General features: G+C 37.9%; 1 protein-coding gene across 2 annotated transcripts in view; it reads right to left on the reverse strand.

The window, feature by feature from the left end:
• LOC105195292 overlaps window positions 1–18,722 on the reverse strand; it is a 264,833-nt gene that overhangs the window by 215,304 nt on the left and 30,807 nt on the right. For both annotated transcript variants that reach the window (XM_026131018.2, XM_011160664.3), the window contains exon 3: window positions 4,488–4,626. In XM_026131018.2, coding sequence (XP_025986803.2) covers window positions 4,488–4,626 — 139 coding nt within the window. The remainder of the gene's footprint in view (window positions 1–4,487; window positions 4,627–18,722) is intronic.

The raw sequence follows: 18,722 nt of genomic DNA on the forward strand, positions 1-18,722 counted from the left end.
TTCCCTGTATCTTCCCCGCAAGATCTTCGCGCAATATTCACGGAATTCATTTACGAATAATATTTTTGCTGCGCGCGTCGTCTCTTTTTCTTTTTAATATTGCGCCGGCACAAAGGCCATTTACAAATTACGTGTCTTTTATTGATCGCAAAACTAATCCGGCGCGGAATGGTACGCGTAAAGCGTTCCGAGGGCTACCTCGAATTTTTTCATTGTGTTTCGGAAGCAGTCGCGCCGTGCGCTCGCGCCGTTTCAATTACTTTATGCAAACGTCGCGATTCCGTAATTTTCCGCTCGTATCGATCAACACGGACCGCCATCGTGTTTACGAAAACTCTTTTCTCGTTACAGGCCGCGTTCGCGTAACAATTTCCATCGCGACGCGTTGTAGTTGTTTTGAAAAAAAAAAATTGACGCACTTCGACACACGTCGACGCGTTTATAAAAAAAAAAGAGAGAGCCTTACATAAAAAAGATTTTATTCCGTTCCATTCAGACGTCGCCGATGGGCAGCTCGATCAATTTCACTACTACGAGTATGACGTGAAACAACGTCGATGCTCGCGAGAAAACAATTGAACAACGTGCAGTTCACGAGACATGCAAAATCTGCATTCGATCGACACGATCTCCGACGTTCGCGCCAGCAAATCCGGACTCGAGCAAATCGAAAACGGAGATAGGCTCGCAAAATATTCGACGGCGTGGGAATGTGGTTTTTTTCTATTTTTATTTTTTTTTTATGATGTTTCGTGATAAACGATGTAAATTTTTTTTCGGAGACGGAGGGAGGAGGAGCAGTTTCCTGTGCCACCTTCGCCACGGACAGAAACAAATTTCGCATAGTCGACAGGGCTCGCAACCGGACGGGCCGTGTTCTCACTTTACAGTTACGCGTTTCTCTTTTTTTTCTCTGGCTTGTTTTCGCTTCCTCTTTTTACTTTCTCGCCTCTCGTTTCGTTTTCTTGGTCTAAAATATTACACGTTTATTTAACAAGATCAAATTGCCACACGTATGTTTCGCTCTTCGAAAACGTTTAATTAAAATATTATAATTCGCTTATATTAACCTTATAATTGGGTTAAAACCGCCTATGTGTATAAAACAATTAATAAAATCGAAAAAAGACCGGTAATGATCACAGCAAGATTTTAGCTCAAATAATATTTTTTATATGATTTTATATACGTGGATGTGTACTTAAATTTTGAAAAATTCCTGTTTTTTTCAGAAACTTTATTCCAAGTAAAAGTAGAGAAGTTTTTAACAATGCCGATTTTTGGCATTGCTGTAAAACACTGCCGACATTTTTGTACACTGCCGACAATGCTTATTGTTAGTCAATGCCTACAATGCCGTCAATCCTATATTAAAATTAAGGCAATGCCATGCAATTATGAACACTACCGCGTGCCCATTATCATACGCCAATGCCTGCACAAGAATTCTAAAGCTTTCCCGAAGTATTCAAAAATTTTTGTGCTCAACCCCATGATCGAAAAACCGACTCTGAAGTGAGCTCACCACTCCCCAACCACTGACGACAATGCCGTCAATATTATAGGTCACTGCTTACTTTTTTCGGCAGTCCACTGCCGAAATTTTGTACACCAATGCCGGCTGTGAATTTCCCTCTCAAATTTTGAAAAATTCCTAGTTTTTTCAGAAACTTTATTCCAGGTAAAAGTAGAGAAGTTTATACAACTCTGAAATAAATTTATTCGATTATGTCTTCTAATGTTTTTTTTTTCTCGTACAAAGAAAAATCATTTGAGTTTTGGAAATTAAATTTAAAAAAGTACTGAAAACAAATAATATAAACTAAATAGCATTTAATGATTTATCCACTATAATTTAAAAAAAAATAGAATATAATTTTTAAAAAATGAAGGAATCAGAAATCTTATACATACGAATTATCAAATTATAGTAAAGTTTATCAAACATTCTAATTATAAAATCTCGAGTGCATATAATAACCAATAATTCCGCTCAATTTTATCAAAACGCACTCAGTCATGATAAAATCATTTTTTGATGTAATAAAGCCGTTTTTTTAGTATGATTAAACAAACAAAAATTTAGAATGATTTATTGTCTTCTGTTATTACTGATTTTTGATAAAAAAGAATTTGCAAGTCACGACAATGTACATATATGTGTATGCCATATTTATTACTAATCAATTCGTCGACATTTTGTATTATCAAAAATTTTGAAAAACTAATAAAAGTAATAATTTTGTCAGAAAGATAGAGACAGAATTTCAATTTAAACGTAAATTCCAAAAATTTCCATGTGTTTTGATAAAATTCCATGAAAATCTATGATTTTCCAGGATAAAAGAGAATTTCTCTGAAAATGTCAGCTTTTACCGGTTTTTTTGCAGTAGTACACAACCTGTATAATATCTTTTAACTCTTTGAAATTTCTAATTATTAATTTTAATACATCTCTTAATTCACGGCATTAAGATCCTGCTACAACTTCTCGGGCTTCTCACAATTTTAATTGTCTGATATCATATTGTTCAATTATGCATTTTAGATTTTTTATTTTGTAGGTAATCTGTTGAACTTCTGATACAATTCGTAGTAAAAAAAATACTTAAAAAATATTATACTTTAAATGCTGAAAGTGGCACCGAGCTATCTCAATGTTTAAATGAAGAACAAAGTTATTTCCGAAGTCGCTCCCGTGCATACACTGTTTCGCAGATTTACAGCCGCACCGTCCAATCCATGATATGGCAGTCTGCTCGATAGGTATACCAGTGCTTTATCCTGGACATGTCTCGTCACTCGCGGGTGATTTACGTGGCCCGGTCAAGAATCGAAAGCCACGAGCGAGCGATAGCCAGAATTGCGGACGCGTTATTTTTTGGAGGGAGAGCCTATTCATCGGCACCTGTCGTGCCGAAACCTGGCTTTCACGTTGCCACGGGTGAAAAAGGAAAAGGGGCGCGTTCGTATGGCGACCGTTTAATCGATCTCTCGCGGTCCGCGTACGGAGGTGTTTGGCGAAAATAAATTTCGGGGTTGATCGATTCGCGACGGTAAACGATAACGGTGCGATAATGTCGTTTCCCTTCCGCGAATGCCCCGACAAAATCGAGCCATTGTGTCGATTTATTTATCGAAGATTTTACTCGAGCTGCTAAATCAAGCAAATTAGCGTGTCGTCCAATATCGTTTCAAGAGGGGGGCGGGGGGGGGACTGACAAGCGGGCGGTCGCGTATTTTACGTGATTCATGTATAAATTATAACGCACATAATTAAATGGTTAATTGAAACATACAGATTTAATGGCGACCAAGAGCGGCGGAAACGCAAACGAAATCAGCTTAAGTGTGTTATCGTAAAATATTCGGCTGGCCACGCGCGGCTTTTATCACTTAATTGTCTGTTAATGTCCAAATTATTAAAATTGTACGAAAGAGAGCTACATGCGCCTGTGGAATATTTTTTTTTCGACTAAATTGTATTACATTTTTAATCTATATTTATGATTCATGCACAAAAAGAGAGAAAGAGAGAGTCAAATAATGTAGAAATAATCTTCTCGCTATGCTACCCCTCCCGATTGGATATTAAATAATAATAGAAATATACACGTATTATAACGTGTGAAATATTTGAAAAAAAATTCAATATTTCGCATAATCCGCAGAATATATTTTTCGTCGCGGACAAAAGAATTTTTAACAAACACTACGTTCAAGCTTTTATTAAAAGAAAATAAATCCACGTTTTTTCTGCGCGAACGTTGTGATAACGCAATTGCGATAGGCATTACGAAATATCGAGAAATATTGCAATTGAATAATTGTATATCGTTTAACATCATTACATATACGTACGTATGTACATGCACGGAGCGCAACGACACGGCCGAATGCGCGTGTAATTAAAAAGTACATTTGGGTGGGAACGCTCAAGACACGAATTAATGGCGCGAGGATGTGCGGAATGGTCGACGGTGCAAAACCGGTGGACAACTATTTTACAATAAAACAGAACGCCACACGGGGGCGGGCGTTACCGAAATAGTTTATCGCGCGCAGGTATACATAAATATTCCATAATGGCAGATATTGTTGGCGGTAACTCAAACAGGCAGGCGGGACTCTCTATTGGGCGTTCGTGAATTAATGAGACCGTGTAGGATTTTCCGCGTAACGGGAGAATATTACCGCGCGATTACGGATTTATCGCGAAAAAAGGATTGGTTAGGACGGACTCGAATCCGTTAAAAGTAACTTCGTCAGATATTTTTAATCGATTTACAAGATTTACGTAATTGAGTATGATAGATACATCAGAATAATGTAAATGTAGGAAGAAGATCGGTGTGTATTTCGACGAATAGAATGTAACGCCAGCACATTGGCTCGTATCGGTTTTGTGCGTCTGTTACATTGAGAGTCGACTCGAGTCTCTCCGGAATATTATGTGATACAATTAAGAAGGAAATGTGGGTACTCACAAATCACCGTCAGATTGGCAGTTTGATAAGTGGTGGCGAAGGATGGCGCCTCGGTGGAGACCTCGCATTTGTATTGGCCGGAGCTCTCCAGGGCGAGGTCCCTCAATCTTATCCATCTCTGCTCGTTGCTCGGCCGTGTCTGCGGACAGAAATACGGCGAATTATTTGCTTTGTTAATGGAGGATTTTTGTATCGGGACGTGATGTTGTCGTGCGGCGACGGATCTGGCGACTTGGACCCCGTTCGAAGTTAGGGCTTACCTGACCTGCGTCTGTGTACGTGCACGTGTACTTCCGCGCACGCTCGATGTTATACCCCGAGACAATCAACGCTTGATTGTATTGGGCGAGGTAATGGAATTTCCGTGGAATTCAATTTTTCGAGTCGAGAATGGTTACGATGGCTCCTGAGATACGTACGCATTTTCAAAAATTCAATATCAAGATTGTAGTTACAAAGCGACAAATTGTAGCGGATGTTCAAAAACACGAGCGCGAATTACAGATGCGCTGTCAGACAAAATGTTAGTAAATAGAAAAATATAAAATTTTGACGGGTACATGTCATTCTTTACACGCGGAAAGAACATTTTTTACTGCGGCATTTAAAAATTTAACTAGATGCAGATCAGAAAATAATTTTATGTTGGATCGTCCTAGGAAAATTTTGATGACGTGCACGCAAAGAACACTTTTGCAGAAATGCAGATCTAAAAATAATTTATGTAGGACGCCCAAGCATAAATGTTGCTGCAAACTATTTTGATATTCTAGCAATCAAGTTAAACATTCGTGCACGCCATTAAAATTTTCCTCTTCTGTCTGTGCCGAAGTAATGCTTTTTGTGAAATCAGTATTTTAAGATTTGAATAAAGTTTCAAAAACGGTCAACCACGATAAAACTTTGTCAAAAGTTTAATTTGGAGTTAAAATAAAAGCCCTTAGAAAGTTTTTTTGCGATTCATATGATAAAACCATTTTTTGCATAAAATAATAAAAATAAACATACATATATTTATCTTCTTTTATACAGACAACACCTAATAATTTTTGCTGGACTTTAATGTTAATTTTAACCTTAAAAATGATCAGGATTATTGATCTTTGTTGTTAAAAAATTGTTAACAAAATAATTTTCATAAATAGAACTTAATAATGAAAATAATTTCATTATACTATATATAATTCATTTCATCTTAAAAAATTAAGATCTATTGATGAAAATTATTTTGTTAATAATTTAACATTTTAATAAGCAACAAACGATGGAAAAGGTCAATGACTTAGACTTTTTCAGACCAAGGTCAACATTAAAATCCATTTGAAGTCATTTGAGACAGAAATATGAAAGAAAATGTTTACACACATTTTACTGTTTTATCTTAAAATATAGTTTTATTATAGAAGTCGCCAAAGATTCCTTTAAGGGCTTTTATTTTAATCTTAAATAAAACTTTTGCATCAAAATCGGAGGTTAACCGTTTTTGGAACTCCACCCAAAGATTTTACACCACGACGCTTGTACCTTTTCTCAAAGTTTGCAAGTGTACGGCTTATGCATATACATGGCTACCTCCGATCGTTCAAACAGTCGTGCATTTTGCAGCTGTTGGCAGGGCCAGGGTTAATTAGACTGCGTGTGTACCTGTCACGTTAGCCAGTGCCCGAAGAGTCATGTTTCCACTATCGAAATGGCAACTATGTTGTCTTCGCGGGCCACGCACCGGCCGTTCTCCACGTGCGACTTCATTGATAGCGGGGACAGAAGACGCGAGCGGGGGACGTTTGTGGCTTATCGATAATTCATGGCCCGTTACCGGCGCCCGAGACACGGTCTCTCGGTCGCTCCCGCATTAGGTTCGATTAGGTACATCCGCGATCCAATTAGCTCTCCGCGATATGCGACGACGCGGAGAGCCCCCTTTCCTCTGTCGCGCCATTCAGCGTCTACGGGAAATCGGGCGTCCGTATCGATCACCGAACACTGACTCCGATCGCCGGAAATCCACCCTGCACCTCCACATGCCGATACTCGCTGGCTGCGACGTGATCGATTATTCGCCATCAATCTGCGACTGTCTCTGTCGGATTATGAATATTTAATTTTATTCCGCGGTGCGCAGGACTGAGAATCCCATTAATTTTTAATTCTAAAGTCTCCGTTTAAGCCTTGTGGCAAGCTTGAATTCGATCGCGACACAGTAATTATGTTATACAAATTTGATCATAATAATTGGGGATTAAATCCAATTAAAATCGAATTCTCCGAATTGTAGATCAAATTTTAATTCTGTATGTGCGCTCTCGTGAAAAAAAAATATTAGCTGCAGCAGCAAGAATCTGTATGTAGTAGCTAAATGTATATCTAAAATTTAGCTGCCACATACAGATTTTTACTGTTGCAACTAACTATAATTAAGCTTTTTCCGTGCTTGATTAGTAAAAATTAGCAATTAGTAAATCATGAGCAGAATATTTTTTAAATGTATCCACAAATTAAAATAATATAAAATAAAATAAAGAATAGTGAGCTCAACTCTTGTTTTATTGTTTTGTAAAATAATATATATATAATAAATACAGATACTTAGAAAGTATCTCAGATGCATATCAGAGATACTCGAAATTATATTTTATTGAATGGTAACATGTACAAAATAAACTAAATGAATGTTTATTAATGTCGGTAGCATACAACGATTTGATCCGCAATGATTTAACTAAAAGTACAGAATAGGAAACATAATTAAACCACATAACGCCAATTTAAAAGGAAGATTACATCATGTAATCTTTTATTATCACAGATTTTATATATATATATATATATATATATATATAGAGAGAGAGAGAGAGAGAGAGAGAGAGAGAGAGAGAGAGAGTACTCAGGACATTTAGAAATAAAATAAATAATGACGTGTTATGCCACAACATTTAGATTTTGTGATTTTAGAGCAGGTTTGACGCGCGTATCGCAATTTTCAATTCTTCCGTCGAGATTGATTCGACCAAAGATTCTCGCGCGGAGGAAAGCGGATTATCGACGTGGTCGCTTTCAATCTAACGTTGTCGTCGAGACGAGACCGCGCGGAGAGACGGCAGCTGCACCTGCATCGTCGCCGCGTGTCCGATAAAAGCCGACTCTTTCGTAATTTCCGGCTACATTAACGGCATCTCCGGCGGTCGTCTCGTCGATCTCCCGATATTCTGATAATCCACGCGATCTCAAACGCCGAGGAAAATTGCCGTTGGTGGTGACAGGCGGACCTCCATTCTTGATCGACGGTCCGGATAGCTCGCGATGACGGCTAATTAAAGGGAATTAGGAATTTCAACTCGTTTGGCGTGTTATGGAAATAGAAAACTCTTTGATCAGTTTGAGATGTATCTATATATATCCCCAGAATATTAAAAATACGTCTGTTGTACATTGAGAGAAAATAATTATAGTGGTGGCAACTATAAGGGGACAACTACACAAGTTTTATAAATTTTTATTAATTTTTTTATTAACTTAATTGCAATAACTATAACCGTTCACTTAACAGTATATCATAATTTTATTTATAAAACTTGTACAGTTGTCTCCTTATTGTTGTCACCACTATAATTTTTTCTCTCATCAGTGTAACTCCAGTATTTACGACGCGTGAGACTTTACGCTGTAAAAATAAAAAAAATAGGAGTGAAGATAATTTATACGCACTCTATTTTTCTGTGCCTTTATTCTGTCACATTAGTATTGTAGTAATTTCAGTTTTTTAACTATTATTATTAACATTGTTATAGAGAGTTGAATCGATTTGTCAACGTAGTAAGTAAGCGCAAATGTGTATTGTAATCTAAGTGAAATGAATATTGTAGAGAATGTAAAAGGCTTAGCAATTATTTCGTGCTACAAGAGATAGTGAGAAATGGAGTACAAAAAGTAGAAGTGCTTAACTTTTGTACTTTTTGTTCAGTTTGATATCTACTATCTGCATGCATTAACTTCTACAATATTATAAATTATTAATTCGTATATATATTTATCTTATTTCCCATAATAAACCCTGTAAACACATTTTATAAGTTATTGTCACTTCATGTCTTATTTACAAAGCATTTTTTATAAATTATTTATGCGCCGTATATCCCACACATAAACGGCAGTATATCCCACTTCTGTGAAAATACGCAAAAATACAAAAGTTTTTTAAAGTTTTTTTTTTAATATAAAAAAATAAATATTTCGTGTTTTTCTAATTTTTTAAATAATCATAGACGATATAAAGTTTTGATCGTTATAGTTTACGTTCTTTAAGCGTAGGAAATAATTAATAAATTAAGTTTTAGATACGGGTATGGCATACATGTCGGAATTATCCTACATCTTTTCACTGTAATCATCGGTCAAAATGATCGAGAGGCGCCGTTTATTCATAAAGATGCTTTCTAAAGTAATAGTAGCAGTATATTAATATGCAAGTAATATTTATTTAATACTTCAATTTTGTAAAATATAAAAAAATGCAAGAGAGTTTTTCAAGGTTTTTTTTTAAATATAAAAGATAAATATTTTGTGTTTCTCTAATTTTTTAAATAATCGTAGACAATATAAAGTTTTGATCAGTATAGTTTACGTTCTTTAAGCGTAGGAAATAATTGATAAATTAAGTTTTAGATATGGGTATGGCATACATGTCGGAGTTATCCTACATCTTTTCACTGCAATCATCGATCAAAATGATCGAGAGGCGCCTTTATTCATAGAGATGCTTCTAAAGTAATAGTAGCAGTATATTAATACGCAAGTAATATTTATTTAATACTTCAGTTTCATAAAAAAAAATGTATAATTATAATCTAGGCAATTTATTATTATCATTCTTTTACTGTGCGATTCTTCAGCCCGGAGATAGAAAAGCTACTCTAGAGCGCGCAATCGCCGCGTTTTACAGTCAGCTTGCCGAAAGTATGCTTACGCGAACAAGCATAAGTCGTTGCCTAATTTCGCTCGGCGAACTTCTCCGGTTCGCGTTTACGAGAGGCGCCTAACGCGTGCAAAACTTTCGAAGTTGCATAATGCACGTCCCGATGACACGACAGGATAGATTACGCTCGTAAACCGTCGTGGCAGGTAACGCATTACGGCCGCGGGAATCGGGCGGAAGGGCTGCTTCCGTGGAATGACGTTGATATTTATCAATCCTTTTAATTCCAAGTTGTTAAACTGTTGCGTGCGAACGCCGTCGTTTCAAAGAGGATTGTCGGTCGTAAACCGACGGGGGCTTTATTCAATGACGAGAAATACTCAAAGTTCCCGGATTTCGTCTGCGAAAGTAACTCGTGAAAGATTCAGGCGTCTCTTTAATAAACAGAAATTCTCATGTTTAAGGTGGTTACGAGATACGACCTACCTATTCTTAATGTAAATCCCCGTTGAATTCTCCTCTCCACCGTGAAAGGGAGAATCGCGCTGCCCTTTCTCGCGGATAAAATCCTCTCGGATAAAAGCGCGGCGCGATTGTATACGCAGTAACGATTCGGTCGAAATACCTCGTTACGAACGTAAGATGTAATTTCTCAAAATGCGCGGCGGGGCTTACATCGGGAAGGATCTTAAGCTCCGCTCGCGAGCGGCGCGGCTTGGCGTCGCGGTGACTCGCGTCTTCCGGCGCTGCGCTGGCCGTAAGAAGAGCAGGAAGAAAAAAACGAAATAACGAAGCCGACGGGGACTCGCCGGCGTAATTTCCTCGAGGTAATAAACTAAAAGCATCTTTCCCCGGCTGTGTGCCCTTCCACCGAATCTGCCCACCGTCTGTACCGGCCCGACTCGACTCGTCTCTCACCTCGCCACGGCTTGATTCACCTCGGCTCGGCACTCGACGTTCTCGGTTTCTCTCTCTCTCTCGCTCTCTCTCTCTCTCTCTCTCTCTCTCTCTCTCTCTCTCTCTGTTCGGGAACAAAATTACTTTTACCGGCGGATAGAAGCTCGAAATAATTCGAGGGACGAGCGAGGAAGCAAAGTCGGAGAACTTAGGCAAATTCGCTCGGAGCCCTCCTTGACTTCGTCCTTTAAGTTTCGAAATTGTACACCGCTCGCGTATTAAGAGAAGGAGCGGGGGCCATGGGATGAGGGATGAAACTGCGCTAGTCCAGATCCCTTCTCGAAATAGGATACGAGGAGACGAGGAGTCGTCTCGAAGTTTTCGACTCCCTTGATGACACCGCGGCGCTGTAAAATTAATCGCGCGCGTAGCGAGAGATTTAGTGGCGTGCTTTGCGGACGACGGAGGTATCACCTCCGTGTTAACCAGCCGGTCGGAATTACGATGGTTCCTTTGTCCACCGTCATTGATTAATTAACAATTTCGAGATTTCTGTCTGCAGAGGAGACGATTAAGAGTTGCGCTCTCTCGATCTCTAAAACAAGCCGGCCGTATCCGGGACATTCTCGTGGATTATTTTAGTCCGGAACTTTCATTATTAGCCACTTTTCTTAGATCAGATTTTCCCAGACGCTGACGATAAGGCATTCTTAGTCGAGGAAACGAGGCGTTTCCTCGGCTTTGACTTCATTCATCGCCTCGCGCTCTCCCTTCGTCGAAAGTCCACATAGCTGGAGACGTTGCTCTCGAAAGAAGAAAGGGTGGAGAGGAAGGGTTGAAAAGGAGAGCCTTGTTATCGATGTTATCAAGTATCTTTCTCTTCCCTCTTCTCTCTCTCTCTCACCCTTTTTTCTTTTTGTTGTGTGCTCCTTAGTGCCGACCGACACAACCTGCTCGTCAATTGAATCTGACAACTTCGTCTACTTACTTTTGTCGCGACCCTGAAGGGGCGAGGCTTCAATCTTCCCGAGAGATAGACGGAAATTATACAAAAGGTCGCGCAACAATCAGCCTTCTTCCTCGAAAGTGCGCGAGGAGAGAAACGTAGGCGAGGGGGAGAGGTGGTCGGTTGGTTGCAGACGCGAAAGTTTTCGAATTCCGGATAACGAGATGTTGATTCGCAACTTCTTACCGCGGCTGCAAGTATAATACTCGGAGTAGAGGGAAGAGGGAGAGCAAACCTTACTCGACTGGCTGCAACGTCCTCGCTAATCTACGTCGCCGAATGGAACCTCAGCTCGCTCGACACAGGAAAGATGCTCTTAGGTACTTTCCGGAAAACGCGAGCGCCATAGTAATTTGTCTTTCGGCTGCGCTTGAGACGTTATTAAAGCGGAAGTAGTCGTGTACGAGCAACTATATGGGATACACGACAAAATCGTCTTCTTATTATTATTCTGCACGCTTCCGTACGATTTTATGTTATCGTTCATAGTAATATTTTTTTGAAAATTTATCAATAACAAATGTAAATTAGAGGACAAAATTCTTTGATAGTTTATTTTCGCTAGAAATTTCCCACGATTTCGTTAAGTAGTATTCAATCCTACTAGAAAACAACAATTCTACTGAAATACAGATTTAAAAATAATTATGTTAAATCATTAAAAAAATTATATTGCATGTTTAACTTGGTTAATAAAATGTCAAAATTGTTTGCAGCAGCATTATTATGTTTGAGCGTCTCAAATATAATTATTTTGATAGCCTAACATAAAATTATTTTTCGATCTAAATATATCTAGTTACATTTTTAGATGTAGCAATAAAATTGCACGGAAAGTACAATTTTACTGCAGCATTAAAAAATTTAGCTAGATATAGATCAGAAAATAATTTTACGTTGAGCCATCAAAAAAATTATGTAGGACGCTCAAGTATAATGTTGCTGTAAATAATTTTGATATTGTAGCAGCCAAGTCAAAACGTACAATAAAATTTTTAAATAGTTCAACATAATTATTTTCAAATCTGTATTTCAGCAAAATTGTTCTTTCCGTGTAAACTATAAAATAATAAATCATAAAATAATAAATTAGTAATCCACTAATTATTTTAAAATAGAAAACACATTTGTCTCTCTTTTTACATTTTTGTTATACTGTATCTAAGATGAATAAAGTCCAATAGTAAGTAAAACCAATTTCTAAATTTACTACTTAAAAATTCATTTTACGCTTAGAGTATATGCTCAAAAGGTTTGTCACAGGAAGTAGAAAAACAAGGAAAATACAACTAATAGCAACGCGTCTGTTTAAACAAAAAACCTTGTGAGCAAGTGTATTAAGCCGTTTTTATAATTTAATGCAAAATTTATTAAGCCTATGCTATTTTATTGGTTTATTATAATTTTGTGATAATGTTACTTCCTAGTTATAGAAAGTAACAAATATGTAAATATCAATTTTTTTAAATAAATATATTTTTTAATAACAACGTAATTATTAAATAAGGCTCACTTATATACATATAATCAATATTGTTTGCTTGTTATGTGTGAGACTTACGTCGTAAAATAACAATTTTCAATGTAGTAAACTTTTGAGAAGTTGAAATTACACCTTAACGGCTGAAGAAATTTCCAAAGATTAGAAAATTAATTAAAGATAATTATGATGATATTAGAAATTACACTAAAATTTCAAAGACTTACGTTTTTGTGTTTAAAATTATCTTAGAACTGAATAGAAGATAATATTTAATTTCTTTGTTGTTTTCATTTTACTTTCTAATTCATTTTTTATATTTATAAGCATACAAGACTATAAGACCCACACAAACAATATCAGAGTTAAAAAAATGTTTTTGTTTAATTACAAATATTCTATATGAAAAACGTTTTATTATATTTTGTAAGTGATTGAAATAAAGATTTTATTTTCATTTAGTTAATTTCAATATCCACACAAATAAAATTAAACAAAAATCAAATAAATTAAATTGACCTTACTCGGCTCAGGCATCTCATTTTTCAACAATTTTGGACTGTCGAATCAGATTTTCATTACATTTCAAAATTACCAACATTCTTTTCAAGTACCGACATGTATTGCCGTTTAAGTATAAATGGTTTTCAATTGGAAACCGATTTTAATTAAAAATTACGAGTCAATTGAGCGGATGATTATGCAAATATTCATTTACGATATTTAGCTAGTACTTTCAGTTCCGACAGCAATCTTTTCCCCTCGAGGAAGGTGAATTAAAGACTGCAATACCGTTGTATCTTTGTCCTATTGCGGCGTAGGATAATTACGTTTATTTGATCGTAAACTCTAATTCCTTCCCTCCGCGGTTCTAATGCCGGCGCATATATATACAATCGGCTTTATATTCAATTCTTTTTATTGCCATCGTCAATGTGTCTTCCGCTGGCATTAATGCGGGAAATACCGTTCCCTCCGCGGCTATGCTGCTTTTTAAAACGTACTTACGACGAGCCCGTCTTCACGGGGAACCGCCGAGATCGCCGAGTTACATGGCGCGTTAACTTTGAATAACCCCATAAACCACCGTTCTGAATCTTTATTCCTCGCGATGAGTTTCCACGGATAAAAGTCGCGCACGAATGAACGCCGCGACAACGGCCGTTAAACTCCCGCGGCCGGCGGTGACGTATAATCGTCGTGTAAGGCAATGATAGACGGACGTTAAACGCGCCAATGCGCTCGTGATTGTTGCAATTATTCGAGCGGACCGCCGACCGTCGGATTAAACCGTGAGTCGTCCGATTCGACGATTCGTAGTTGCCGAGAAACACGGCGGAAATGTAAAAAGAGGAACAAGTACGGGAGAGCTGGCAAATGTGTACCACTTGCTCTTTTTTTTATTATATTTCGCATTTGGTGCTGTTTTAGATGCAAATCAAAGTTTGAAATTGTAGTTCAATGTTTCAGTCATCTATTACTACTTAAACCTCTCAGTATTAATAAATTAATTTGTTACAAGCTCTTGTGTAACATGCTGCGAAAGGTGTGATTAAACTTACCAAACTTTTGTCTATATTATCTTATTTCTTATTTATTTTTTCTCTTTGTTACTAAATGCTGCTTGCATGAAACAAAAATGTCGAATAGGTATGCTTTAAGAGAACTGGTAGGCATTCAGCAACTTTTCCCTGCGTCCTTTTCATCCTGAAAACTCGGAATACGACGCATGCGTTAGGCGTTAAGCTTCGGTTCATTATTTTCTAATTAGACACGACTGTTTTCGAGAAGACTCGCGGCGAGAATGATGAACGGCCGAGGAACCTTGCCCGCTGATCCGCACGTTCGCGAATAAAAAAACTGATAAAAAAAAAATTGTGAAGGATAATGCACCGTGAAATTCGCATCGCGCGCGCCGCGCGTTCCGCCACGAAGATATTCATCTTCCCCATTCACTTTCATCTTCGTTGAATTAACCTTCCCGCGGAATCCATTAAGCGCATCCAAAACGACGTCCATGGACTCGTCGCTTAATGGACGGATACGGACGTGTAATGGATGTTGTTGGTTCTACTCGCTCTCTTGATGCGGGCACGAAGGAGAGAGAAGAGGAAGACAGAGAGAGAGAGAGAGAGAGAGAGAGAGAGAAAGGGAGAACGAGAGAGAAAGAGAGAGCGACGCGCGCGGCCCTTTTGCATCCCTCCTCGATTGCGGAGGGCAGAAAAATCGGATGGATGAAACTCCCGTGCGCGTCTTAGAGATAATCTCGTGCACTCCTCTCGAGCGACGTTAAAACAGGATAAAAATCTGACGTGCCATCGCTCAAGCGGCGAGGCAACATAATTTTTCGTCTCTCGTTAATGCAACGTTTTGTTTCGCCTCGAAATCGCGATTATCGCTAATACCGCGTCGTCGATTCCGTGATCGTCCCGTTAGCGTCGCCGCACGCTGCCGCATTGAATACCGCGTTGAAACGCGAGGGGTGTCCGGAATTCGCGGGGAAAGGAAAGGACGACGGCTGGTGAATAATACAGGCCACTCGCGGCGCGGCGGCGGCGTTGTTAGGTTTTACTACCCTCGAGAGGAGCCGAGCGGTGATTTATGAGGCGGAAGATCGCGGCCCGCGGGGTCGTGGCAGATTAGTCAGATTGTTTGGAAATTTTCATTGGTTTCCTGCCAACTGGTAGGGAGGGGGAGGAGGAAGAGGAGGAAGAGGAAGAGGAGGCAACGGAAGAGGTGGAGGCCATCACCGTCACCGGGTACCTTGGCGCGATTTTTCGATCGTTTCCTGCCCACGTACCGGCTGCTCGGGAAACCGCTCTATTTACGGGCCATCTTAAGTCGCACGCGAAGTACATGCAAATACAGTGCGATAAAAGTACGAACGACGCGCGGTACCGCGATTTCCTTCTCGGCAGCGAACTCGCAAAACGGCGCCGCCGTGTCAACGTCGTCTCCCTTGTTACCCGTTGATTTATACTCCTTATCTACGCCGTGTTCGGCCGTGATCGGCAATTCGAACGTTTTTTCTTTTGCTTAAATCACATTAGTTTACAGTCAAAAATTATTTTGAACCAGACAAGATGTTTCTCTTGTAGATTTTTGGATGTTAACAACTGTGTTGCAAATCAAATTTCATCAGCGCGTCATGTTTCCGAAATAATTGAGATTTAATGCAAGAAGTGCTTTCTTGCTATGTTTGACATTTTTTGTAAAAGAGATCAACATTATCTTGAAATTTTGATTAGAAGTCATGACGGTATTGCTCATCCTTTGTAAAATGCATTTTTTAAATAATTTTGATATCTTTTTAGCTGCGTAATGAAGAATTTAAATACAGAGTTTTGTCAGACGGAGAACAAATTTTCCGTTTATAACGATAAGTTATATAATTTTTAGTTTATGGGTATAGATACACATAGTGTAATTTATCGAGATAGAAATAGTACGATTATATCATTTTTTTATATAATATAAAATCTCTCTCTATACATATAAATTGTATAATGTATTTAAATATATTAAATAAATAAATAAATAAATAAATAAATAAATATATATATATATATATATATATATATATATAAAATTGTATTGTAATCAATAGACATAAATTATAAATTATATGACTTAATCGTCATAAGTAAAAAATTTGTTATCTTAGCAATCTCTGTATGCAAATCTTTCATAACACTACTAAACATTGAAATAAATAACAAAATACATTTTATAGAGAATTTATACATCAATGACTTCTGACCAGAATTTCGAAATAACTTTAACCTTTCTTACAAAAAAAATTTCAAATATCATAAAAAGTCTTTTTTTGACATTAAACTTTAATTATTTCGGAAACCTTATAATTAGTAAAAATTGGCATACGGTGTAGTTTTTTTGCAAAAATCTACAAGAAATATCTTGTCTAATTCAAAATAATTAAAAAAAAGTTTCTTTTTGTTACCTAGTGTTACCTTTATCATTTCTCGTCTTTACTTATTTCATAATAATTCTGTTTAATTTGCAGTCAATTAAATTAAAGTTGATGTTGAATTAAATGAACAAGCGACTAATTGATCGCGTAATCAAACATTGTGACGAGATATTCAAATTGCTAGCGATTATCATGTTAAATTGAGAACGCGATTTTAATGAATAGAAATCGCGTGAAGGAATGCGAAGGATGCGAGAGATAGAATAGATTCTATTTTATTTTGAAGCATGACGAATCTAATGCTCACTTTTACTGTATTAGCGCGTGCCTGCGTTAACGCTATTTTAATGCGCTCAAATATAGGCGAGCGTGATCGTCCGCATCGCGGTTAAATGGCATCTCTCTCTCTCTCTCTCTCTCTCTTTCATATACTTTCTCGGTGAACGGCCACGATCCACGACAGTATCTCGATATGTGACACGGTCGAGGGAACGGTAATGCGGAACAGCAGCTGCATACAAATGGGGAATTTCGAGGGCAGGAATGCGTTGCAGCTTAAAACGGCTTTCCATTCCATTAGATGAATCGCGTGGATAATTAATGTAGTTACGGTCATCCATGATATTCAATCCGTGGAAACCATAAAGCCGCGGCCGTTTAATGTTGTCCAAGGATTGCTGAGTGCGTGTGCGTAAGGGCGATAGTCGCAATGATACACACAGATAGTCTCGGCATTGTAATAATCCTCTACCAATCCCTCCATATATATTATATATGCTACGTGCGTTTAACTCTTCTCTTTTGTGAAATTTTATATATAAAATTTGCACGTCATGCCAATCCGCGGAAAAAGGCTTTTCCGAAGCACGAGAGAGCAACGTGGGGAATAATAATTAAATTCAAAGAGGGATAGTAGGATATCAAAATTTAATCCTTTAAGCTTTTATGTGTCAACAGACGCGCATATTTTGCATGTTGTAAAAGTAATCCCGAGAAGAATCTCAAGATTAATACAGTGATTAGGTATTTCTTATTTTTTTTTTTTTAATATAAACATACAGACTTGGATCTTAAATCCAAATTTCGTGGCGAATTAGACGACAATCGGGTGGTAAGCATCGTTTCTGCGCCACCATTATCCGGTTATTCTTCCGCATCGGGAGATATACCTTGGAAGGCGAAAGTTCTGCCGGAACATCAAAAATTGGCGTGCTCCCTCGGGGTGGCAGCTAAATCATTTAAATTTCTGCGCAAACGACCGCGCGCACATGCGGGCGGAACTCGCGCTCTTCTGACGGAGGAAAGTTTAAAAAATGGCCGTGGAAGGAGAAAAAGAGGGGAAAAAAAGGAGCGCGAGAGAAGGGTATTATCCAGCTAGCGAATCGCTCGAAAGTTTCGCGTTGGGGGTGATCTCGCTCGCGGAACTATCCTCAAACTATCGTCAAACTATCGTTGCTACTGACCTTGTTTTCCGGACCGCGCCGAGTATACGACGTGCCGAAAATCTTGGGCAAGTTCGTCGCCTCGCAAATGCGTGCATTCGACAAAGGAATCTCCATTTTAATGGTTCTGTTTGCTTTAGACGTTGCTAAGGTACCTAAGCGACGGTGTACCGTATTGCCGATTTGCTTCATTGAGCGTTCACGAAAATGTTGTCGATTTCCAGGATTATATAACTGAAAATCCCAGCGGAAATGATCACTGAACTTGGAATATAATTATATTTTATATAATTATAATTATTGTTACCTAAGTATAAGTATAAAAAAATATAAATATAAATTGTATTTATATTTAACATAAATAAATGAAATATAAATATAAAAAAAAATATAAATTAGAATTATATTTTACAATATTACATTGATTACATATTTTCGACTTGTGTTCAAAGAACTTTTAATCTTATCGGAGCTGCGTATTTAAGATAAAATTGAGACTTTCATCGTTTTTAATATTTTCTATGTATGAATACATGCGACACTCGTGGTTTTCGTGCTGCATGTTAC

This window comes from Solenopsis invicta, chromosome 5 (genome assembly GCF_016802725.1).
Source record: "Solenopsis invicta isolate M01_SB chromosome 5, UNIL_Sinv_3.0, whole genome shotgun sequence".
NCBI lineage: Eukaryota > Metazoa > Arthropoda > Insecta > Hymenoptera > Formicidae > Solenopsis > Solenopsis invicta.